Below are 25189 nucleotides of genomic sequence, written 5' to 3'. Positions count from 1 at the left end.
TGATTTCACAAACCTTAATTTTATTCCCGCACCCCCCATGAGACATACAGCTAATGTACCCATTTTACAGATGAAGAAAAACAGGATGAAAGATGAAGTAACTGGCTGAGATCATACAGCTACTAAGTGGCAGAACCCAAACCCAGGCCTTCTAATTCGAAATCTCATGAGCACTCTTGTCTTTGGGGAAAAAAATCCCAACCTAGAAAAAAAAGCCTATGAAATGATATACAAATATGTTGTTATCCCTCTGTGGCAAGGGTGAATAAGCGCAAAGAAGCATCATGCCTGACGCTGAGTTGGCTGGCCTGTAAAGGCGTCTGTCCTTTCCCATGGCGCCTCCTGACTCACCTGTTGGACAGGTAGGGGGAAGGGGAGAGTAATGAGTCTCACCTGCTCAGAGCTAGGGTGGGGCAAGACACACCCCATCCTTCCCATTGGTTCTTTCCTTAGTCTTACTGACAATCCCTTGCCCAATCAGGAGGAAGTAACCTTCTATCTGCCAATAGGTGCGGAGTGAGGATGGAACCTCAAGTTGGAGGCCGTCCCCAGAGCCGACTAGCAGTCCCTGGGGCCAATGGCCAGCGGATAAACAGAGGCGGCGGTGGAAGAGGACTGAGCGCGAGGCTCCGCCCCTCGATGGGACAGTCAGGAGAGGCAGCCAGTGAACCCTCATCGGCGGGTGGGCGTTTCCCTCGGGGGCGGAGCTTCGAGGGGGCGAGAGGCGTGGCTTGGCTGTCAGGTCCTTTCGCCTTTTGTTCGGTTACTGAGTTGCTGCCTTGGCCAGAGTTCGGAGCAGCCGCCGCCCGAGCGCGCCGAGCTCAGTTCGCTGCCCGCGCTGGCCCGACCCCTACACCCAGCCCGGCCAGGCTCCACAAGCAGGTGCGGACGATCGGGGCGGGGATCGCTGGGGCGAGGGAAGGGCGGCGAGCGGCCGAGAGGCCGATCCCCGCCGTCTCCGGGCAGGTGAGGGAGCGAGCCAGGGAGCGCCACCCTGCACCGGCGGCAGGGGGCGCGCTGGGGTCCTTGGGCGCGGCGACTCCGGGGGCGCGAGGTGGTGGCCTTGTGTGCCGGGGGCTGCGTGAGCTGGAGATCAGAGAAGGGCGGGGAGGGATGAGGGCAGGTGCCTCTGGGGTCGCGCCTGACCTGCGGCCGGTGGAGCTCGCCCGACGCCGCATCCCCGACTCTTCGCCGTGACTCTTGTGAGGGAGACTTTGCCCTGCTCCTCTGCGTCCCAGGGCTCACTCTGTAGTCAGGAATGTACAGTTCGGGAAACTTGCTGCCGCTGGTGTCTTTGGGGCCACCCTCACCCCACCTCACGCGTCATCTTCGCTTTCCCTCCCTCTCTACTCCCCCAGGCTTGGGTGGGGCCCTATTGTCTGCGCCCAGCTTGCCCGACCGTGGGGGCCGAGCGCACATTTTCCCAGCGTCGCGGGCCCCACCTGCGGAGCAGGTGAGCACTCAGTGCAGAGGCCCAGCCCTCCAGCGCCCTCGTCGGTACTGTACCTGCGGCGCCTCCCTCCGCCCCGGTGGGTGCCGGGCTAGGGCTCCGCCATCGGAGGTGGGATGGGATGACAGCGGGACTGGCGCAGGGCCCGGCTGCGCGCCCAGCTGGTGTCTGGCACCCGTGGCTCGGACTGGGGTCTGAGCGGAGGGGTCGTGCCTGGTTGGAGAATTCCCTGGCCCAGTTTCCAGTAGCTGCTGCTTCCAGAACGTCGACAGGGGAACAGGACTACTCTTCTTCTCTAACCTCTTATTGTCGAAAAAATCACCCCAAACAAACTTTCTAGGAGGAAGTATTCACGGCAGCTTTCTCTGCGGGTTTAACTGCCTCCTTGCCCAAGGGCTTTCCCCCCCAGGCTTAGGGGGGTCCGTCTTGGGACAAAGCCCCCTCCCCCAGTTGGCCCGGCTGAGCCCGGGCCAGTGCCTGCGCTCTGACCCTATCCTCCCTGCCCCCACCTCCATCCTGTTTGCTGGGCCCCTGGGGCCCGAGGTGGGGGCAGGGGTTGGGGGGTGGGCCAAAGGGGAAGCAGCTTCTTCCTTCTCTTCCTGCCTCCGGGGACCACCACACCCCCTCGCTTGAGGCCAGTGGCTTTCTCCCAAGCTTTGCCCCCTCCCCAGGAATGGGGGTGGGGCGGCCAAACTGAAGAGGGTGGGGGGAGCGATTGTTCTGGCCTTTTTCCCCCCTCTACCCCATCCCCCACCTTATATAGCTGGCTAGTCTTTGAGGCCGGAGAGTGTGGAGCTTGGGGTTTGGTTTCCATTTGATTTCTGGGTTTTGAAGGTGCATTCCTTCGGGAGGCTTTTGCAGTCAGTCTCCCAGCCACCTCTTTCTGAGAGAGCTGGGTGGGGTGAGTGGGACAGGCTATGCGGCACAAGGTTTCGGGAGAGCTGCATGAGGGCTCCCTTCACCCCAATTTCCTGAGAGCCCCTTCCCTGGGCAGAGTTGGAGATCACCAGGCTTTCAGCACTGGTTTTTAAAAATCTGAAGTGTGGTCTTTCTGCAGGGATTTGGACGCCAGCCTCCTTGGGGACCAGAGGGGAAATATAAGAGCCAGGCTCTCCCTTAGTTCGGGGGTGAAGGGAGTATGGAGGGAATCAGGGTTGCTTGGCCTGACTCAGTTGGGAAGACCCTACCACCTCTTTCCTGGTTGTAGTTGGGGGAGTGGGCAGGGGTCAGACCCGTCCCCGTGGAGTGCCCTGAGTTAGGGGGAGGCTGAGGAGGAAACCCCATCCTTCTTCTCTAATGGGTAGTGTACCTCTGGGGAGCCAAAAGGTCATGGAATTTGGGCAAAAATAACCTGTTTTCCCTCTGCTGTGTGCCAAAGTGGAGGAGGGGAAGGCATTGTAATTACATTGGTAAAATGATTAGTTTAGCTAATCTGGTCTGTGACTGTGATCAAAAGATAATACTGAGGAAGTATTGCTAGGAGGTGCCTGGTGGCAACTGGTGGTTCTCGGTCGGGAGGTAGAAGGGGGAAAAGGTAGGATCCAATGAGTCATTTCTTGCTAGATCAAGCACCGGCTTGGGTGACAGGAGCCCTCTCCACCCTGCCCCACCCCCATTCCCTCTGGAACCTCTGTTCTGGCTGCCAGCGCTGAGGCTCCCCGCTGAGGCTCCCCGCTGGAGGCTCAAGGGGCAGGTCCTGATGAGGGGCTGGGGAGAAGAGCCACCTGAGAATGAGATGGGGTGATTGACTGTCAGTGGAAGGGCCGTGGGCCAATTCTGAGCACAGTGAAATGGGCGTGGACTGAGCTGGGTTTGAATCTCAGCTCTGCCACTCATTACCTGTGTGGCCTTGGTCAGGTCCCTTCATCTCTCTGAGCCTCAGTGACCTCTGCAAAATGGGAGTAATACCCACGACCCAATAAGTACTTGACAAATGGTAACTAAAAATGTACGGGAGGACTTTACAGATACCAGCACTTTCCTTTGAGTGTTTTCACTTATTCCTGACGACAATCCCTAGAGGCAGGTATCATTACCCCATTTGGCAGATGAGGAAACTGAAACTCAGGGGAGTTAAGTAACTTGCCCAAAGTTGCACATCGAGACCCAAGCAGGGTCAAGACTAGCCTTTGGGTCCTCTGGTTCCAAGCTCAGAGCCCATCCTGCTGTATCATGTATGACCCAACTGCAGCTCTGGGAAGAACCTGCTCCTGCTCTTTGAGAGCCTCTGCCTGGGAGTTTGGGGAGAAGAGAATTCTAAATGACCCAGCCAGGTTTGTGTGGGTGGTGAAGGTGGGGGCAGGTTGGTCAGGAGGGGGTGACTCATGTCCTAGCCTCCAGCCCTCTGAAACTTCCATGGCTTGGTTTTTAGTTCCTGGGGGAGGGGGCCATCTCCCCAGGGCCAGGGGCTGTGGCCATGTGTGGAGGAGGCTGGTGGGGCAGAGGAGGGCAGGAGTCAAAGCTGCTGCTGCCTCCTGGCTTGCGCCGGGCCAGATCCTGGGCTGTTCTGGGCTTGTCCCTGTATAGGGAGTGGGGCTTCCTGCTTTGCCTGGGGCTGGGGCTGTGCCAACATAAAGGGGAGCCTGGTCCCTGGGGAGGAGAGAGAAATGAGAGTCAGATTTAGGACTGGGCCACTGGGCTATAGGATTGTGCCAGTCAGTACTGCTTGGCTGCTCTGGGGCCGAGAGCTGGCTGTCCTCTGCTTGGGAGCCTGGGAGCCCTGGAGCCTGGGAGCCTGCAAGCCTGGGAGACTAGGAGACTGGGAGCCCGGGAGCCTGGGAGCCTGGGAACCTGGGAGCCTGGGAGACTGGGAACCCGGGAGCCTGGGAGGGCCTTTCTGGTGATGGGGTGGGGTCATCCAGAGCCTTGGTCCCTGAGGGAGGGGCTGGTGTCACTGCCTTCTGAGACCTGTCACCTCTGCCAACCGGGCACCTGACACCAGATGGGCCTGGAAAATGGGGCTTCTCTCTGGGTGCAGCCTGGGCACTGAGCCTGTCTGCACTGGGCTTTTGGATCCCTTGAGGTCAAGAGGGGCCCCTGGGCATGGGGATTATTGATCCTGGAGAAGAGAAGGCTGAGGGGACTTGATGTGACAGAGAAGGAAAGAGAATGATGTCAGTCCTGACTGATGCTATAAAGAGGGTGTTGGGCTTGTGGTTTTCCATCACCCTTGGGGATACAAGGGCCATGGAGACTGATGCTCTTAGGGAAGGAATGGAGGCTAGACAGGAGGAAGGACTTCCTGTCTGTTAGAGATGAGCTCTTGCATTGCTGAGTAAGAGGGAGAGATGGAAGGTCAGAGGTGACTCTTCTCTAAAAAGGAGGAAGCAGGGTTCTGTCTGAGGGAGTTGGAGGAGGGCCATCGTGCCCGAGAGAGAGGGCAGGCAGGAATCAGTACCTTTGGTGCCAGTCTGAGGTTTGTTGGGGTCCCTGGGGAAACACGCAGGGTGGTGTCTTCTGGGAGAAGAGAGTCCTGGCGGTAAGAGGGACAGGTATCTGTGAGCCGGCTGGCCCAGTGACCCTTGTGAAGAGAAAGAGAGGTGTGGCTGGAGCAGGCCATCCAGCTTTGTGTCCCTGTAAGTGACATTTTGAGGCCTCTCTCCTGGGACATGGTTGAATCTGATGGCGGTCTGGGGGCATGGACTGCCCCAATTTCTAGCAACTTCCTGGCCAGGCCTGAAGAAAAAGCTCTTTGCTCAGCCTCCTGGCACCTCAGCCTTTGGGGGCCTCAGGACAAGAAGCTCAGCTCTCTGTGACCTGCAGAGTGTGGGTTCACAGGTCTGCTTTCCTTCTCCACTGTAGGGACACTGGGCTGAGTGTCTGGGACAGGCAGAGTTGGGATGGGGCTGGGCAATCAGTATGCTTATTTGGGGGATGCTGAGGAGGCTGGACTCTGTGACACCTCCTCCCTCTTGATTGAAAAAGTAACATCTGATCATTGTAAAAAAATAACTGGAAAGTTTAGAAAAGTTTACAAGAGAAGAAAAAAAAAAATCATCCATGATCCCAACACTAACGTTTCTTTCCCTCTCTTTTCTTGTTTCTTTCTTTCTTTCTTTTTCTTTTTTTTTTTAAAGATTTTATTTATTTGACAGAGACACAGCGAGAGAGGGAACACAAGCAGGGGGAGTGGGAGAGGGAGAAGCAGGCTTCCCGCTGAGCGGGGAGCCCGATGCGGGGCTCGATCCCAGAACCCTGGGATCAGGGCCTGAGCCGAAGGCAGACGCTTAACGACTGAGCCACCCAGGCGCCCCTCTTTTCTTGTTTCTTAGCCTCTATCTTGATGATCTCACGCTCTGTAGACAATAACAAATTTTAACCAAACCTTTATCCAAATCCTAGTTTTCTCCAGCAAATGCAGAACAGGGAACTCAGGGTTGGTTCTTCCCTGTACTTCCCGGAGAAGGTCAGGCAGATCCCTGCAGAATGAAACCCTGGGGGATCACCCCCTAAGGAGAGGATGCCAGCTGGGGTCAGGGCTGCCCAGCCCCCCAGAGGCCCTGGTATGTGAGGCCCCACTTGCTCAAGTCACCCTTTGCTGTTTCTTGAGGCTGGGTGCGGTGTGTTTCCACTCTCAGGAGCCCTGGTGTGGGGTGATCCGCCAGTTTGGGTTTTTGCCCACAGAGGGTCACCAGCAGAGACGGGAGCTCCAGCTGGAGTCCTCCGCAGGGGAGCCGGGAGGTCCTCAGGGTCGAGCCACCTGGCCCTGCATTTCCCTCTCCTCCAAGTCCCCTTCATTTTCCCACCCTGGTTTGTTTGCTTTGGGAAGGAGCCCAGAAGGAAGAAAACAAACAGCAGCTGGGATGGCCTGATCTGAGCCTCCCCCACCCCCAGCCAGTCCTGGGCCGCAGCTTGGGCTGTCCTCCAGACCGGAAGTGAGGGTTTTCCTCTGGAAGCATCCAGGAGGATGGGCTCCTCTGTCTTCTCCTGTCCCCAGGGCCCTGGCCATATGTGGTGCCCATTTCAGTCTCTGTCTGCTCGGGATGACCATTCTGAAAGGAGAGACTACGGAATTCTGTCAAGGAACCTCTCGTCTGTGGGGTGTTTGCTGCTGAGGCCACCAGTCTGAGGGGAGAGGCCTAGCTGGGAAGCCCCAGCCTGATGGGGGAGACAGGGCCCTCAAGGGAAGCAGTCACGTCTGTCTCTACTTTTCTAGGGTCTGTTTTTGTCTGTTCTTGGGACCGCTGGCCAAAGCTCTGCTGGAGTCAGAGGCAGTGGGGAAGGGTGGGGGCTGGTGACCCTGCTCAGCCCAGCCTCTCTCCTGGGACTGCTATGTGGGGAATGTCCCGGCCTGACTGGCCTGGCCACCCCTGGATGCAGGAAGCAGCTCATGTGACTGGGGAGAGAGGAGAGAGCAGAGGGCAGTGGGAGAGCAGTGTCTTCCCTCCTGGACCGGACATAACTCCTTCTCCCCAGCCACACCCCACCCCAGTCCTGGGGCTCGGGCCTGGGACTGGGAGGCAGACACCCTCCCTGGTCCTGGGTCCCAAAAAGCAGACCGGCTGCTCGCCCCCTTGCCAGGCCCGACTCTGCTGGCCTCCTCCTCTGCCATGTCTTGGCTTGGCTAATAGAAGAGAGCTGGCCTGGGCCTTTACTGTGGACAGAGGGCTTCCGCGGTCCCGGCTGTGTGAGATCCACGAACCACACGTGGTCTCAAGAAAGGAGTGCTTGTTGATCATCTCTACTTTGCAGATGAGGAACATGAGGCTTAAGGAAATCGGGTGACTTGTCCGAGAGCACATAGCCAGTGGGTGGCGGGCCTGGAAGGATCCTCTCCCCTGACTCCCAGGCTTTCCTGCCCTGCCCACAGGCCCCCTCCTCTGTCACTGAGCCTGTATCACTGAGCGTCTGCATGGCTGCTGGCCTCTGGCCCAGGGAACTTCTGGAGGGCCCTGCCTGCTCTTCTAGCTCCCTCATGCAGTGTGTCTAAGCCTCCTTCCAGCAGGCCTCCTGGGCGGCCCATTCCGGCCCTTGTTTCTAGGTGTTTTACTGATAGTGGTGCTGGTGGGGGCAGGGGCCTGCAGTAGGTTGGTGGCAGGGTGTTTTTTTTTTTGTTTATTTAGTTTTTAAAAAAGATTTTATTTTTAAGCAATGGCTACACCCGACATGGGGTTAGAAGCTACAACCCCGGGGTCAAGAGTTGCTCGCTCCTCCGACTGAGCCGGCCAGCCCGCCCCGCCCCACGCCGTGGCAGTTATTTTGAGTGTCAGGACTGGACCACACTGTCCCAGGACCATCTTGGACTTAGGGTGCCCAGGGGCAGCCTGCTGAGGTGGCCACACTGGGGAGGAAGCAGGAATGAAGGGCAGGGTGTGTCCGAAGCTCGCCTGCACACTCCTACCCAGTTGGGGACCTCTGTGGGGAGGCTCCTTGGCGCGCCTTCTCCAGGGCCCAGGCTCCTCTTCCTGTCGCCGGTGCTGTCCCCACCCCACGCTGTGATCTTGTTGCCCACAGTAGAGCATGCTGCTAAACAAAGGCCCCCGGTGTCTGGCTCTGCCCGGCTCTGGCCGGAGCGCGTGGGCAGGGCCCGTGCCTGTCTCGCCTGCTTCCACCCTGGCTCTTTCCGGGGGGCATTGGGGCAGGTCCCGCGCCGGGTCCAGGGTGGAGAGGGGTGAGACCAAGCTGGGCGCGGCCCGCTCCACCCTGGGAACTGCCCAAACAGCACTTTTGTTTCTTGGTGATAGAATTCCCCTGGTTCTCCTGGGAGCTGGTGAGGAGGAAGGTGGGGTGGCCTGACAGTCCTGCCTGAGGTCTGACTCCTAGCCTTCCTGCTGCAGGAGGAGCTCACCCCGGGATCCTTTCTTCGAGAAGCGTTCTGGTGTGTGTCCTCTCTGAACTCTGTGCGGTCCCTCCCCTGGCCCACCCTCAGCCTTCTCTTGTCTGTCGTGGGAAGCCTGAGTCTTAGATAATCAACGTTCCTCTGAGATCAGCTGGGCCACTCTTTCTGTGGATGAAGCACAGAGGGCAAGTAATCGTCTAAGGACACCAGTAAGCTTGTGGCGAGCTGGGACGCCTGATTTCGTAGCCAGTGCTCTGCCTCCAGCTGGGAGTCCCCTTGGCCTCCCCAGCCTCTCCGCCCACTCGTAGGGGCTCCGCTCTACCCACGCCCCAGCCGCCCGCTCCCCTTGACCGCAGGGCGTCCCCTGTTAGGAGCCAGGGGAGCAGCCCTGTTTAGCGGGCTGGAGGCCGATGTGCAGCGAGGCTGACCCAATCTGGGCAGAGCACTGCCCTGTTCTCAGGGTGGTGTCTCAGTCTTCTCAACTGGAAATTGGACGTGGATAAATGCCCGCCAGGGTGGCTTTGAGGGAAGCGTGAGATTCATTTGACAGTAAAAGCAGCTGAGTGTCCCTTCCCCCATGGATCCTTTGACCTCCCTGTGGCTTCTGTCTCGCCCTGGGCAGCCGCCAGCCCTCAGCTTCTCTTGGCTCCAGGCCTGCGGCTGGCGGGGGTAGGGGGTGGTGGTGGTGAGGGGCCTGCTGGGAAAATGCCCCTCCTGTGGCCAGCCTTGACCTCGGTGGTCCCCGTGGATACGGGGCTGGCAAGTGGTGGTGTGGGGGGGTGATCTCTGAGGTTCAGGGTGAGGCCTGAGCCCCTCTGGCTGGGCTGAGAAGCCCCAGGGGTAGGCGGCGGTCTCTGCTGGGGAGGGGCTCTTCCTGGCTCAGATGGAGCATTCTTATGATCCGGGCTGGAGATTTCCAGTTTGTCCTGAGCAGATCTGACTCTACGGCTCAGCGCCCAGATGGGGGCTCCGCCCTCTGCCTGGCGTAGTGGCATTTACAGGGTCAGTGCAGCTGTATATCGTGATGGAGTTTTACCTCCCTTCGGCAGCGCTGGGATGTCCAAGGCCTCCTCCCCAGGGTCTTTTCCTCCCCGGGGGCGGCTCTGTGACAGGCTTGCTTCTCCAAACTACTCCATTCTTTCTCTCTCCCACCTCCAGTGTGTGGTTAGGGCGGGGGCGGGGGGCTCCTCCTGAAATAGCCGGTGCCTGGGAAGCAGCTGGGTGCAGCTGGTGGCACCCAGCCTGCTGTCTGGTGCGTTCTGGGCCTGCTTCTGTTTATCAGCTCGAAACTCTGAGTCACTTGGGGTGAAGGGAGGAGAGGAAGGAGGCGGCTGGGAGCCAGTCTGGCTCCTGCCTCTGCCTGTTCAGGTATGCTCACAGGCAGGGAAGGAACCCGTGTCAGGTAAAAGGCAGGGAGGCCTGAGGATCATTCGTCCTCCTCCTTGAGGGTGGCCCTGGGAAGACATACCCTGCTGATCTTTGTTCCCGGGGTGGGGCCTGCCTGAGCCAGCCCAACCACCCTGGGCCTTACCCAGTTCCCCGTCACGATGGGGACAGTAGGTTTGAGGGGCTGCGTCGCATCCGCCTTCGTGGATGGACCGGCCTGTGGTCTGTTTGCTGTCTGAGGCCACACTGCGTGTGCAGAGGCCACAGACTGGGCTATCCCTCACGCCTCTGCCTGGTCCCAGCTCTGCCATTTCTCTGCTGTGCCACCTCCCCTGGTGGAGCCTCAGTTTCCCTGTCCGTAAAGCGGGGAGCACCTGCTTGTGCGGATGACGGCGTTCGTGAACGCTCTGGCACGGGGCAGGCCCTCCCTGGAGCACAGCTTCCCTTGCCTTTCCTCCCAGGGGTTGGACTCTGGAGGTCAGCTCCCGAGACAGGGAAGCCCAACAGACCAAGTGAGAATTCACCAGGGGTCCGCATTAGGGCCCAACAATTCGTGAACCTCAAGTGCCCCCAAGTCTCTGCAGGGGGAGGAAGGGGTACCTGAATAGCAGTGACCCCCCTTCGGGGCCTGCCCCACCCCTTATCTCTAGTCTGGGTTCTAGGAGGCCAGGAAGTGAGAAAACCCCTCCGAGGGAGAGACAGTGTTGCTATATGGCCACGGCCACGTGCATGGCTGTGGCCACCAAGACTGAGCACCTACTATGTGCCTGGCACCAGGCTGGGTCTTCTACAAATCCAGCCTTCACGACAGCCTGTGAGGGACGTGGTGTTACCCCATTTTGCAAATGAGGGTTGGGCTCTGCAGAGAGGTGAATTTGCCCAGTAGTATGTGGCTGATACTGGAACTGGTCAGTGGGGCTCAGAATTCTGGAAAAGGCTTCTAGGAGCTGGGGTGCTAGAGAGACAGGGATCTCAGGGCTTGGGCCTCTGGGGTCACTTGTGATCCTTGCCCCATCTTCAGGAAAGATCCTGAGATCCTGGAGTCTCCAAGGGAGCTTTTGACGGCTCCCAGCAGCCTCCGGGGCTCTCCAGAGAAACCTGTCAGACTGCCTCCCTGCCCCACCCAGTTTCCTGTCCAATGCCTGGGGTGTAGGTGCCTCACCAGAGACTTTCCCAGAGAGCCCCATGCATGGGGGTGGGTGTGCAGGACCCCAGAAGCTGCTGGAGGTCCTGAGTGCCTTTTGCTCTGGGAGTGTTGGGCGGGGACAGCAAGGTGAGCGAGCCCAGGGCTGGGTTGGGGCATCTGGCTCTTTACTGCCCCACTGCTCACGTGGGCTGTCTACAAGGCCTGCCCTGCTCCCCAGTGTCGCCCCACCATCGCTCCACCCTGGGCTGGAGGTTAGAGGTCTAAGCCCAGGACTCACACTTGGGTATCCCATTGTGGGCAGTCCCTCCCTGGGCCTGGGGATGGGCTGAAGCTGGGGGCTGGGCCAGATCATGGGATGCCTCCCTGGAACCAGCTGATTTCCTGTCCCTCCTTTGTGTCCCCAGCAGCCGCCATGGAAGTGATGAACCTGATCGAACAACCCATCAAGGTGACTGAGTGGCAGCAGACATACACCTATGACTCTGGCATCCACTCGGGTGCCAACACCTGTGTGCCCTCGGTCAGTAGCAAGGGCATCATGGAAGACGATGAGGCCTGTGGGTGCCAGTACACGCTCAAGAAGACCACCACCTACACCCAGGTGCCCCAGAGCCAAGGTCAGGATCCCCGGGACTCTTGCATGGAAACTATCCCACGGAAATACTTCAGCAAAAAATCAGCCTCGGCCCTGTCGGGGCAGAGGGAGGCCGACTTTAGGGGGCTCCTGTCTGAGGGAGGAGGTGCAGCTACTTCAGGGTGCCCCCATCTGAGAGGGCGGCGGATTCCTCTTCCTTGAACCTCTCGTATGGAGAGGAAGCAAGACCCTTCCTGCCAGACTGGAGGCACGGTCCTGGTCCTCGATGAACTTATAGTATAATGTCGAGGCATCACTATTGCCCTCAGGGGACCCATGGACTATCAGGAAAGATGGTCCTTTTGCTCCAGGAGCCTCAAATTTGATGGGGAGGCAGGGCTCCCAATGGGGGTAGGAGGAGACCTACAGATAGCCTGAGGCCGGGTGGTGGCGTGACAACCCAGCTGCTGGCTCCTGGCCCTGAGGCTTCCGGCCGGGGCACTGGTCTCTCTGGGGGGAGAGGAGTATGTGGGCCCTAGACCACTGTCCACAGGTGCTTCCAGGGAGCCGAACACTGAGCCGGATGAGCTGTGGGTGCTGGGACAGGTGCGGGGTGGGCTGGCACAGGTGGAGGCCCAGCAGAGCTCAGCCTCAGCGCCCGGGGCTCTCCTCCCTGACAGCAGGCAAGGGCCCCTTGGCAGGCCAGTCACTGTGTTGGTAGCTCAAAGCCCAGCATTCAGGTGGGAAAGGTCTGTGAGTGTCTCCTCCTTCCCGACTAATTGGAGGGTGGAACCTCTGCCTCTCTGTGTGTCTGTCCCCCAGGGCATCGGGCTGCCTGGGAAGCTTGGGCACCTATATGTGGGACTCTGGACCCATCCAGGGGGTGGAACACGGAGTCTGAGCTGAGAACCCACCTCCTGCTTTCTGAAACCCACACTCCCGCCTTTCTCTCTGATCTGCTGTATGATACTGGGTGGCCCTCTGGGCCTCTATTTGCTTGCCTGTGTAATGGGAGAGTTGCCTCCTTTGGAGATGATGAGGATATAATTAGAATCATGAGATTTCAGAGTTGAAAGGAGACCTAGGTTGTCTGCTGCTACCTCAACCTGATTGTTAAGGGAGGGGCGTAGGGTTGGGGTTTGGGCTCTGGAGTCAGGCTGTCTGAATTCAGACCCCAGCTTGGGCTCCTAGAATCTCACCATGCCTCAGTTTCCCCATCTGTAAAATGGAGATAATAATAGTACTTATAGGGTTATTATGAGATAAATGAGAAAATATAAGAAAAGCATTTAATTCACTGCTAAGTACATAGTTAAATACTCAAAAAATGTTAACTATTCTTATGAATAGTAACATTCACTAACACTTTTGTAGGGATGTGTGTACTACTACATCCTTTTTTTCAGAGCGATTTACAACTAGTATTTAATTCCCGTAAGAATTCCCTGTGATGGACAGAATAGGTGGGGCCCCATTTTACAGCTGATGTAACTGAGGCAGTGGTGACCTCCCCTGGTTAGAGGCAGAACCGTGCGAGGGTTGTCACTGGGGCCTTGGGGTGGGAGCTAGCCCCAAGAACCCACGTGGGCTGTCTACAAGGCCTGCCCTGCTCCCCAGTGTCCCCCCACCATTGCCCCTCCCATGCACCTCCTATGGCTCAGTCCGTGCCCGTTGCCCCCTGCCCCCCCCCAGGCGACCTGGAGTACCAGATGTCCACGACGGCCAGAGCCAAGCGGGTGCGGGAGGCCATGTGTCCTGGTGTGACAGGGGAAGACAGCTCGCTACTGCTGGCCACCCAGGTGGAGGGCCAGAGCACCAACCTGCAGCGGCTGGCCGAGCCGTCCCAGCTACTCAAGTCAGCCATCGTGCATCTCATCAACTACCAGGATGATGCCGAGCTGGCCACCCGGGCCCTGCCTGAACTCACCAAACTGCTCAACGATGAGGACCCGGTCTGGGAGGGGTCTGGCCAGGGCGGGGGCGGGGCAGAGAGGGGAGAGGTCAGGTGTCTACAGGGGACCCCCTACCCCGGGCCACATCAGCGGGGGAGAGTTTGAGCTGGGTCCGTCTGAACTCTGTGGACGGGCTCACCGGGCCCCTTCATCTCACAGTGGCAGCTGGCCCGGCCCATCTGCTCACTTTTTCCCATCCCTCCCCCTCCCCCTCAGGTGGTAGTGACCAAGGCAGCCATGATTGTGAACCAGCTGTCCAAGAAAGAGGCGTCGCGGCGGGCGCTGATGGGCTCGCCCCAGCTGGTGGCAGCCGTGGTGCGCACCATGCAGAACACCAGTGACCTGGACACGGCCCGCTGCACCACCAGCATCCTGCACAACCTCTCCCACCACCGCGAGGGGCTGCTTGCCATCTTCAAGTCAGGCGGCATCCCTGCCCTGGTCCGCATGCTCAGGTATGCACCCCTACTCACTGTGGGATCCTGGGGACTCCCCTCCCTTGGGCTTCCATACAACATTTATCGAGGACCTACTGTGTGCCAGGTGCAGCCCCATGCCCAGTCCTGGGGCTCAGCTTCTCACGGCCTAGCCGGGGAGACGGCATGTAAGAAACTAGCAGGTTAGTTCCCAGGATCCGGTATAGGCTAGGGAGCGGTCTGCCCACGATTGCTCAGAGCTCTGTGCACTCTAACAGCAGGGTGCCGACGGATGCGTGGGGTTTGGCCCGGGTAGATGAAGGGAAGAGTATCCCAGGCAGAGGGAACAGCAGAGAGAGTTCCTTGCCTCCCATATCTTTCCCAGCTTGCAAGGTTCATTGGTCTTTCTCCTTATATCCACCCTTATGCCAGGCTGTGAGTTCCTTGAGGTTGGAGATACTCTGATCCCCTCACAGGACCGCTCTAGCACATGGCCTGCCATGTGGTAGTTCCTTAGTAGACCTACTGTGCGCTCAGCCCTGGGCACAGGGGGAGTCGTGGTCCTGGTGGAGAGAGGAGCGGTGCGCACTGTGCGCTCCGTGCGTAAGAGCGGGGCCGAGTGGGGCTGAGTGGGGCCGAGTGGGGCCGGGCTCAAGGGACAATGATGTTTTCGTCAAGGGCTGTTTCCACAGGGGTGTTGGTATGGGGAAGGCTTCCTGGGGAGGAGGGTAGCCCACATTCACGCCAGGCCCTTGGGACCCGACTCGCATTAACGCCCTGCCTGTCGTCCCAGCTCCCCCGTGGAGTCGGTCCTGTTCTACGCCATCACCACGCTGCACAACCTGCTACTGTACCAGGAGGGCGCCAAGATGGCGGTGCGCCTGGCAGATGGGCTGCAGAAGATGGTGCCCCTGCTCAACAAGAACAACCCCAAGTTCCTGGCCATCACCACCGACTGCCTGCAGCTCCTGGCTTACGGCAACCAGGAGAGCAAGGTGGGCTGTGCGCCGCCCCCAGCCCAGCCCCGCAGTCCTGCGGAGCATCACCTTCTGTCCAGCTGCAGCTTCCGGCCACTTTTTAGGTTACCTCCTTACCCTTTTTAGGTTAAATGTATGAGTATACGCAGCTGTACATCTTTCATCATATAGCTGAATATTTTGAGGAAAAGGAAAAGGAAAAGGAAAAAATGTCACCATCCTCACACAACCACCGCTATCTCCATGTGCGTCCTGCAGGGCCGTCCTGTGGGTGTATTTGTATGTGGTTGTAGCCTTGGCAAATGTACAACTTTGCATCTGTTTTCTGTGTGTTTCTTTGAAAGAATTTATTTATTATTTGAGAGAGAGAGTGAGTGAGAGAGAGCACACAAGAAGGGTCAGAGGGAGAGGGAAAAGCAGACTCCCCCTGAGCAGGGAGCCCGATGCAGGGCTCAATCCCAGAATCCTGGGATCATGACCCGAGCTGAAGGCAGAGGCTCGACCTACTGAGCCACCCAGGCGCCCCTGTTTTCTATGTATTTAAAATTTTTTTTCCTGTATCTTCAGAATCACCCTCTATCGTGGCAAATAGCACCATATTCATGAAGTGGGGGCCCCAGACGTTATTCTTAGGGAGGGCATTTAGAGTGCTCTTGATTTTTTACCTTTATAAACAATGCTGTAATGAGCATCTTTGGGCACACAGCTTTTCCCAAAGAGTGGACAATTCTTTCAACAGTGGGGCTGAGGGTTTTTAATATTTCTGGGCTTTTACCCAGATTGCCAAATGCCTTCCAGAAGGATTATATCACTTACAGCGTTGGTAGTGGTGGTGTCTGTTAGTACAGTTTCACCTCATCCTTGTCAGCGTTGTGTATTATCCTTTTTTCAAAATTTTGGCATTTTTAGTTGTCACAAAAGCTATTCAGGTTTTCGCTGAAGTTCAGTAGTGACAGCTCTGTCGCCCCCTCTCCTTTCCTTGTTCCTTGTCATACTTCCTGTCTGTCTCACATTCGTTCTCCACCGTCTCCCCACTCAGCTCATCATCCTGGCCAACGGAGGACCCCAGGCCCTCGTGCAGATCATGCGTAACTACAGTTATGAGAAGCTGCTCTGGACCACCAGCCGTGTGCTCAAGGTGCTGTCTGTGTGTCCCAGCAATAAGCCTGCCATTGTGGAGGCTGGTGAGTATGGTCTGCAAGGATAGCCCACGTGGTCAGGACGGCTGGGGTGGGGGCCTTGTCCAGCAGCCAGGCTTGGTGAGCCATGCTCCCCGTGGCCGACGTGCTCCCTGTCCCTTGCCCCAGGTGGGATGCAGGCCTTGGGCAAACACCTGACAAGCAACAGCCCCCGCCTCGTACAGAACTGCCTCTGGACCCTGCGCAACCTCTCGGACGTGGCCACCAAACAGGTGAGGGAAGCATTTGGGCCTGGGTCCACCTCTCCAGCCACCTCGTCCTCCCCTCTTGCCGCACGCAGGCTCCTGTCTGCAACTCTGACCTTAGGAGCCGTGGGAGGCCTGAGGCCAATAAATCTTGCCCCGTTGTGGCTGAGGCTGGAAATACCCTGAAATCCCTCCTCCCTTTAGCTTAAGGCTCTAATGGCTGTTAAGGATTCAGGAAGGGGAATAGAAGAAGGGGCTGATGTTCCTAAGCTGCAGTTCAGGTGGTCCCTGGGGAACAGTTTTGACCTAGATCCTGCGGCGAGCAGCAGTAATGTACCAAGAGATAGCTTGGGGGCTCTGGTGACTAAACACACAGTTTAAGGAAAAATGCAGTTTTAGGACAAGACTCCTGGTCCCTCCTTCCAACCCGACTACCATTCCTAAGAGGCCCCTTGCACCCCATCAATAGGCTGTTTATTCAGCCCCGGCCATGTGCTGGATGGACCCTGCTAGGCACTTGTGGACATTGGCTTGCTTACCCCTTTCAACAGCTAGAGGTGGAATAGGGGACCCAGGTGGTTAGGTGAAGAAACAGGGGCCCAGGGGATTATGTAATGGCCCTTGGTCACAGCTAGTAAACGGCAGAGCTGGGACTCAGCAGTGTCATCCCAGAGCCTGGAGTCTTCCTGTTCTACCACAAGGCCCCTGGGGCTCCCCCTGGGAGAAGTGGGGCTTCTGGGTCAGTGATGTTCCCTGAAACTGCATTTGGCCTGGGGACCCCTGAGAGGGCAGCACGAAGGCCCAGAAAGATGAGAAGCCGGGAAGAGCAGGCCAGCCGGGCCACGGAAGCACATGGCCTCAACAGTTTCCTCCCGGCCCTGCCTGGGTCTGAGGACACAGAGGGGCAGGGGGTGGGAGGGAAGAGCACAAGCTTAGAGACAGGCCTGGGTTCACAGCCGGCCCGCTGGCTGTGGGTATGTGGGCAAGCCGCTCTGAGCGGCAGCTGCCCGGTGGGATAGCCACACGGGGATGGGGGCTCCGAGGCACGCGGGCAGGGCCCATTAACTGTCAGCTGAGCGGGCTTCAGACCCTGTCAGGCCATCCCCCCGCCGCCGGCGGACAGATTTGGGAAGACTCCTGGGAGCGGGGAGTCTCCCTCACTCTCCGCTGCCTCCCCCATTACCCACAGGAGGGCCTGGAGAGCGTGCTGAAGATTCTGGTGAACCAGCTGAGTGTGGACGACGTCAACGTCCTTACCTGTGCTACGGGCACTCTGTCCAACCTGACGTGCAACAACAGCAAGAACAAGACGCTGGTGACCCAGAACAGCGGCGTGGAGGCGCTCATCCACGCCATCCTGCGTGCCGGCGACAAGGATGACATCACGGAGCCTGCCATCTGTGCCCTGCGCCACCTCACCAGCCGCCACCCCGAGGCTGAGATGGCCCAGAACTCCGTGCGCCTCAACTATGGCATCCCGGCCATCGTCAAGCTGCTCAACCAGCCCAACCAGTGGCCGCTGGTCAAGGTGCGGACTGTGGCCGCAGGAGGGCTTCGGCAAGGGGAAGGCGCTCTCTGCGGGCGGGATTAGGAGCTGTTATGGCTACAGGCAAAGCTGCTGTGACGGAGAGGCCCTGAGTCCTGAAGGCTGGGCTCGAGACGCTGCATTTCTTTTTTTTTTTTAAGATTTTATTTATTCATTTATTTGAGAGAGAGAGAGAGAGAGCACACGAGAAGGGGGAGGGTCAGAGGGAGAAGCAGACTCCCCGCCGAGCAGGGAGCCCGATGCGGGACTCGATCCCGGGACTCCAGGATCATGACCTGAGCTGAAGGCAGTCGCTTAACCAACTGAGCCACCCAGGCGCCCCGAGACGCTGCATTTCTAACAGGTTCCAAGGCGATGTGGCTGGTCTATGGGACACATCACTTCCGCTCACACTTCGGGTCTTGGTCACGTTACCACATCTAGATACAAGGAGGCTAGCAAAGTGTCCTGCATCAGAAGGCCATGTGTCCCGCTACAGTTCAGGGGGGACGCTAACAAGACAAAAAATAGAAAGGGTTCTGGGGGGACATTTAGTGTCTGCCATACGGAGTTAAGGGTGTGAAGGGGGCTGCCTGGGTCGAGGAGAGCCAGCTGGTGGGGCTCCCGTTGGTGAAATTTTAGACAGTTGGACAGTACAGATAAGAATGGCTCTAAGGAGTTATACATTGAATTTTTTTTTTTTTAAGGTTTTATTTATTTGACAGAGAGAAAGACAGCCAGAGAGGGAACACAAACAGGGGGAGTGGGAGAGGGAGAAGCAGGCTTCCCGTGGAGCAGGGAGCCTGATGCGGGGCTCGATCCCAGGACACTGGGATCATGACCTGAGCCGAAGGCAGACTCTGCTCAACGACTGAGCCACCCAGCCGCCCCTGTACATTGAATTTTTAAAATCCATAGTGAGAAAACAAAAACATGTGGTCCCTCCTCGAGGTTGGTCCCTACTGCAAGCCCGAGGTGGGGGGAGGGTTTGACCTAGCAGCTAAGTGACAAATGACCATGGCAGGTCATCTACCTTGTGCTCATGTCCTCATCTCTCATGACTTTTGTCCCCGCCTTCCTGGCTTCTTGTTTTGAGGGTCAGGTGAGATGAGAGCTTGCTTTGCAAGAGCCTGAGGGACCGTGGCAGGCCAGAGTGGCCCCTGGGAGATGGGGTGCCCTGGGGAGGAGGCTTCTTCCCAGAGCTGCCTTGCTGGGGATTGATTGTAATATGAGTATCACTAAAGCAGGAAGCTTTGGGGTCAGCCATAGCAAGGACTCCCTGATAATCAGGGTTTGGGAATTATCAGAAAAGCAAGTAAGACTCTGGTGTCTGGGGGCAGGGGGAGGTTGTTAAGAGAAAGGATGGGTGGGGGCAGGGCACGGGGCTGGTAGAATGTTCTGGAATGGGATATCATTTTAGCAGGGGCTATTAGAGTTGAACATGAGGACCCACAGATCCTATGGAATAAGGGACATGGGCTGGGAGTGGTCTCATGGTCTGGAGATCTTCCAGCATGCCTGTGTCTGGCCTGGGGGATGGAGAGATGACAAGAGAAGGAGGAGATGATGCTGGGAAGTTGGGATTCTTCAGATGTCCACGAAATGTCCCTATTATTGTCCTTTTTCTTATCAGGCAACCATCGGCCTGATCAGGAATCTGGCCCTGTGCCCAGCAAACCACGCCCCGCTGCAGGAGGCGGCGGTTATCCCCCGCCTTGTCCAGTTGCTGGTCAAGGCTCACCAGGATGCCCAGCGCCATGTGGCTGCAGGCACACAGCAGCCCTACACGGTGAGCGAGCCCTCCCTGGGGGTCGGGGTTGTCCTGTTTGTGCACGTGTGCGTGCGCGAGTGTGTAAGCGGGGAGGCAAGTTGTCACGGAGGCGGACTCTGAGGACCCGTGAGGTTTGTCAGATTGTCATGCTGGGGGTGTGTGGCCAGGTCCAAGGGCCATTGGTTGCCACGTCTCCAATGCCTCGTCTTGTGCAGGACGGTGTGAGGATGGAGGAGATTGTGGAGGGCTGCACCGGAGCCCTGCACATCCTCGCCCGGGATCCCATGAACCGCATGGAGATCTTCCGACTCAACACCATCCCCCTGTTTGTACAGGTGAGCCTGGGGCAGGTGGACAGGAGAGGACCCTCCAACCCCTGCTCATCCTCATTACTGAAAGGGGAAGCTTGGCAGCCATGGGTTTGGTGGGTCTGGGCCACGCAGCAAGAGGTCTTTGGAGGAGTGTGGAGAAAAGTGGCCACACCAGGAGTGACCACTTAGCAAATCCCTGCATGGGAATGGCTTTCCAAGCTCAAAACCAAGGAAAGCGGGGCGCCTGGGTGATTGAGTCGGTTAAGCGTCTGCCTTTGGCTCAGGTCATGATCCAGGGGTCCTGGGATCGAGCCCCATGTCAGGCTCCCTGCTCAGTGGGGAGCCTGCTTCTCCCTCACTTCCCCGCTCATGCTATCTCTGTCTCTCTCTCAAATAAATAAAATCTTAAAAGAAATAAAAAAAAAAAAGCAAGGAAAGAGATCACAAATAAGAAAAATATCTCCAGATTCAACCACATAAACATTAAAATCATCTGTACATCAGAAACAGCCTAGGGGCACCTGGGTGGCTTAGTTGTTGGGCGTCTGCCTTTGGCTCAGGTCATGATCCCAGGGTTCTGGGATCGAGTCCCTGCATCGGGCTCCCTCCTCAGCGGGAAGCCTGCTTCTCCCTCTCCTACTCCCCCTGCTTGCATTCCCTCTCTCGCTGTGTCTCTCTCTGTCAAGTAAATAAATAAAATCTTAAAAGAAAAACAAAACAACAGCCTAAAAAGCATGAAAAAGTCAGTAGCAAACTGGGAACATGTTTGCCAAGTATCAAAATAGACAAGAGTTTAATATCTTTCATATGAAAGAGCTCACTAAGGCTAGACCCCAGTGGTTAGATGGGCAGAGGCAGAAGCAATCCCCAGGTCGCTCATAAACAAGCAGTGCTCAACCCCAGGAGTTTAAAGAAATGAAGCTGATGCTCCCAGTGAGATCCCACTCTCCACTATCAAATTAGGGGGAAAAGAGGGGGGGTGGGTAGTGCCCTGGGCTGGCAAAGATGTGATGAAATAGCCCCAGAAGGCGATTCTGCCGTCTATATGGAGAGCCTTGGAGATATTCATGTCCAGGGCTCGTGGGTGGCACCTCCGACTCTTGATTTCCGTTCAGGTCATGATCTCAGGGTCGTGGGATTAAGCCCTTCGTCGGGCTCCACGCAAGTCTGGGACTTTTTCCTTGTGACATCATTTTAACATAATTTAAAACATGGCAAAAATTTATACCTACAGTCAACAATCACAATGCTACTTACAATAATTGAAAACAAAATGAGTGGCCAATGATAAGGGAGTGGTTAAAAAAAAAAAAGAATGATCTGTTACATCATATGGCTGTATACTGTGAGTTGAAGAATTTTTTGCTTTTGAAATCTTTTCCCTTTAAGTACTAGAGTTCAGAGTAAGGGATCATCGGTGCCATTGTAACCTCCAGTTGTGACCCATGAGGGGTTTTGTTTGTTTGTTTTTGTTGTTCTTATTGTTTGGCTTTTTAGTACTCTCTTTTTACCAGTATGGACTCATAGATTTCTAGGAAAAGTTTTTTAATAACGTAGGAAAATGCCTTATGTTACAGTATGAGGTTAAAAAAAAGAAAACCAGGAATCAAAATATCAAAATCTATGCTGCAGGGCACCTGACTGGTTCTGTTGACGGAGTGTGCGACTCTTGATCTTGGGGTTGTGAGTTTGAGTCCCATGTTGGGTGTACAGATTACTTAAAAATAAAATCTTTTTTGTTGGCTTGGGTTTTTTTTTTTAAGATTTATTTATTTATCTGAGCAAGAGAGAGAGAGAGAGAGGTGCGCGCTAGTGAGCACGTGGGGGGAGGGGCAGAGAGAGTCTTAAGCAGGCACCGCGCTGAGGGCAGAGCCCACTGCGGGCTCGACCTCACGACCCCGAGATCATGACCTGAGCCAAAACCAAGAGTCAGATGCTCAACCGTCTGCACCATGCCGGCGCCTCTACTTAAAAATAAAATCTTTAGGGACGCCTGGGTGGCTCAGTTGGTTAAGCGACTGCCTTCGGCTCAGGTCATGATCCTGGAGTCCTGGGATCGAGTCCCACGTCGGGCTCCCTGCTCAGCAGGGAGTCTGCTTCTCCCTCTGACCCTCTTCCCTCTCGTGCTCTCTCTCATTCTCTCTCACTCGAATAAATAAATAAAATCTTAAAATAAATAAATAAATAAATAAATAAATCTTAAAAAAAAATGCTAAAAAAAAAGCAGGGATCAAAATTTATATAGATAGGCATAAAACAGGACTATGATAAAAACCTGATGGAAACTCGCCAGAGGCCGTAGGTGGGTAAGGGAGTTGTGGCTGGTTTTCTTTCCTTTTTCTTTATACTTCCCTTAGACTTTTCCACACTTTCTAGTAGGAGCCTTGTGTTAAATCCAGAAGAGGGAGGTGGAGATGGACAGGGCTGGGTGGTGGGCTGCCCTCCTGCCCTACACCTCGCCCACCTGCACCCCTTGCCCACCCCCTGCGCCCTCCCCCCAGCTCCTGTACTCGTCAGTGGAGAACATCCAGCGTGTGGCCACTGGGGTCCTGTGTGAGCTGGCCCAGGACAAGGAGGCTGCTGATGCCATTGATGCTGAGGGCGCCTCGTCCCCCCTCATGGAGCTCCTGCACTCCCACAACGAGGGCACCGGTGAGGGGCTGTGCTCTGGGCGAGGGGGTGGCAGAGGAGGGCTGGGTCTTGGTCCTCCAGCCTGGGTGGAGGCAGGCGCCTGAACTGGTTTTTCCTTTTCTCTCTGTTCAGCCACCTACGCTGCTGCTGTCTTGTTCCGCATCTCCGAGGACAAGAACCCAGATTACCGTAAGCGCGTGTCTGTGGAGCTCACCAACTCCCTCTTCAAGCATGACCCTGCTGCCTGGGAGGCTGTGAGTATCCTGGGCTGGACTGCAGTGTATGGTTGTGCAAGTTGCACACTGCACAAGGACAGCACTTTTAAGGGGGCTCCTACTGCACTATCAACTTTGTAGATTTTTGTTTTATAACTGGATCATTGATGACAATTTCTAGCAGGTGGAAGTAGTAGGTTAAACTATCTGTTTTTGACCTGCCAGAGTGGCAATTTTATGTTGTCTGATCCTGGTGCGGGGGTGGGGGGCAGCTCCTGGTACCTGCTCTCAAGACATCCCATGCACTGCTGTCCCCAGGGCTGCTCTAGTTCTGTGGGTGCCCCCAAGCATGAATGGTGGGACCTTCCCTAGGGGGGGTGCCTGAGGAGAGGAGCCCATTGGGGCACTGTGTAACTCCATTTCATCCTCTGTTCCTTTGAGGGGTCATTGCTTTTCCGTGGCCCCCTTTCTAGCAGCCTCTCTAGCTGCCCACCCCCAGCCCAGAGCCTACATTTTCCACCCTTCCCCCCTCCCCCAATGTTTCTCTGTGTCTTTCCTTAGGCCCAGAGCATGATCCCCATCAATGAACCCTATGCAGATGGTAAGTGTGTGCAGAGTTCCTCAGGGACCACCTAGTGCCTAAGGTGTGGGGTCTCTCTGGACGTGAGCGAAGGAGCGAAGGAAGGATGTGAGCTCCAGGGCCAAAGGACCCATGGCAGCCACTGTGTAGTATCCACACATATTCCTGTCTAGGCCCGCTGATGTGGGAGTTTAGAGAGGGGGTCAGGCCCTCTGCAGATGGACCGAGGACTGTCCAGCAGGGTGGTCTGCCAGACCGTAGAAGGTCCTCTTGCCTTCTTCTCCTCCCCAGACATGGATGCCACCTACCGCCCCATGTACTCGAGCGATGTGCCCCTGGACCCCCTGGACATGCACATGGACATGGACGGGGACTATCCCATCGACACCTACAGCGACGGCCTGAGGCCCCCCTACCCCACGGCGGACCACATGCTGGCCTAGCCGGCTCCACTCCAGTAGGCTTCACAGCCCTCCCTCATGCCCGCGGGCTGTTGAGACAGGCTTTTCCTCCCCTCTAGAACCTGCTTCGCACGGAGGCCCTGTCATGTTTCCTCTGAAACCCTGGCTCTTTTCGGGGGGGATCGAGTGTGGGGCCTTTTGCTGTTGAGCTTCCCCAAGGAAGGGGTGCGCCTTGGCCTGCCTTAGTCCCGTATCTTGCTGGGGGCAGGGAGTCCTGCCCCTCCTGTGGGTAGTGGGTAGGTGACGAGCTCCTAGGGGCCACAGGCCTGCCCTGACCCCTCTGTGTCTGCCTCACCCCCAGGTGCGGTTCCTCATCTGAGAGGCTCTCCGTGCAGGCGATGGGGCGAGACAGAAAAGTGCCTGAGCCCAGGGGAGCAGGGCTGCGACTTCTCGCCGAACCCCACGCCTCCAGAGGTCCTCTGTAGGGTCTTTCTTGGGATGATGATCTGCTCCTGCTTTTCTGTCTTGGGCTGTGGGTCCAGGGCCAAACACCCCCTCCCCACCTCTGTGGCCCCGGCACTAAAGCTTTAGACTCAACCACCTGCTCTCTTCCCCCACCAGCAATCACCCCCCACCCCCACCCCAGGTGGCCTGACTCCAGCGGCCCGGGCCCCACAGAGCTTTGATTCCTTCTCTGGGCCTGATTGTCTCACTGAACGCCAACCAACCAGCTGTTCTGAGCCCCTGGGGTGTCCAGGACCCAGGTTCAAGGCCCAAAGCCCAGAATCCAAAGCTTGTTTTGAAAAGTTCAGGGACGGACCACAGAGATGGGACAGAGATGCAGAGAGTGAATCCTCCACTCCAGGACCCTCCTGCTCCTCTCTCCAGGACATTCAACTGGCTTTGGCCCCTTCCTGGGAGCTCTGGGGATGACGCCCTCACACCCCGTCCCACCCACAACCGCCCTAGCTGACTCCTGAGAAGTGCTCTTGGCTGACCCTTCTGGTGTGCGGTGAGGGGCTTTCTCTTCCCCTTCCTGTTTCGAACCCTCCACCATCTCCTGCACGTGCGTGTGGGGGGCTGGGGGAGGTCCCAGCAGAGAGTTTTATTATTCTGGCTTTATGTTTTTGGTTATTGGTTTTTTTGTATAGACCAAAGCGAAGAAAATAAAACTAACACACAGATCTAATGGAGGCTGTGCAGTGGGGCGGGGAGGGGGGGTTTAGGGGTGGGATGGGGAGTTGGGAGCTCCCTTAGCAGCCCGATGCCTCCTTGGCTGGGTCTCACATGCACTCATGGCCACCTTGTGTGTAGCAAAGACACAGAGGGGAGTCAGGGAGAAAGGAGTGTTTAAGGATCTGGAGTAGATTTAATTCAATGCACAAACACACTCACAGGCCTCCAGCTTGGAACCTTGGAACCCTAGGAGGTGGGAGGGGTGAAGAGATGGCTGGGCATGAGTCCCCTCTTCAGGGACACCAGGCCTCATGTGTCTGTCCAAGGGGTGGCCTCCTTGCCAGCCTCAGCCTCCAGCCCTGCCCCGTCCAGCCTTAGCGTACATGTGTTGGATTTCTCCTGGGCGGAACATTCCCTGTGGCCTATGGCTTGGCGTCCAGACCCCTTTTTGGTCTGGGGTGGGCCACCCCAGCCCCTGCCTATCCCTTCTGTCCCCTCAGCCAGCATCCTCCTTG

General features: G+C 56.9%; 1 protein-coding gene and 1 long non-coding RNA gene across 4 annotated transcripts; one reads left to right on the top strand and one right to left on the bottom strand.

Moving 5' to 3' along the window:
- Positions 1 to 2061, bottom strand: LOC135362987 (uncharacterized). The gene is made up of 2 exons (XR_010408595.1): positions 1507 to 2061; positions 1 to 1246 (listed from the first exon to the last, which is right to left on the bottom strand). It is a non-coding gene; the product is annotated as an uncharacterized LOC135362987 (long non-coding RNA).
- On the top strand, positions 722 to 24687 carry JUP (junction plakoglobin). 3 transcript variants are annotated; one of them, XM_045888940.3, is made up of 15 exons: positions 722 to 882; positions 11166 to 11378; positions 13028 to 13287; positions 13504 to 13742; positions 14497 to 14698; positions 15720 to 15864; positions 15988 to 16091; positions 17254 to 17592; positions 19223 to 19378; positions 19576 to 19695; positions 22173 to 22323; positions 22435 to 22556; positions 23079 to 23118; positions 23389 to 23554; positions 23860 to 24687. In XM_045888940.3, the coding sequence occupies exons 2-14, from the start codon at positions 11174 to 11176 to the stop codon at positions 23538 to 23540; spliced, it is 2235 nt and encodes a 744-aa protein (XP_045744896.1). In that variant the 5' UTR covers positions 722 to 882; positions 11166 to 11173; the 3' UTR covers positions 23541 to 23554; positions 23860 to 24687. The 3 variants fall into 3 exon arrangements, with proteins under 3 accessions (XP_045744896.1, XP_045744897.1, XP_045744898.1); XM_045888941.3 differs by having other exon boundaries at positions 724 to 882; positions 11169 to 11378; XM_045888942.3 differs by lacking the exon at positions 722 to 882 and adding an exon at positions 1240 to 1453.
- Positions 24688 to 25189: the final 502 nt, after the last annotated feature.

Source organism: Mirounga angustirostris, unplaced genomic scaffold (assembly GCF_029215605.1).
Source record: "Mirounga angustirostris isolate CCGP_5_RB_7025 unplaced genomic scaffold, mMirAng1.0.hap1 SCAF_17, whole genome shotgun sequence".
Lineage (NCBI taxonomy): Eukaryota > Metazoa > Chordata > Mammalia > Carnivora > Phocidae > Mirounga > Mirounga angustirostris.
The sequence above is the reverse complement of the archived record's forward strand: the minus strand, read 5'-3'. Positions and strand labels throughout refer to the sequence as shown.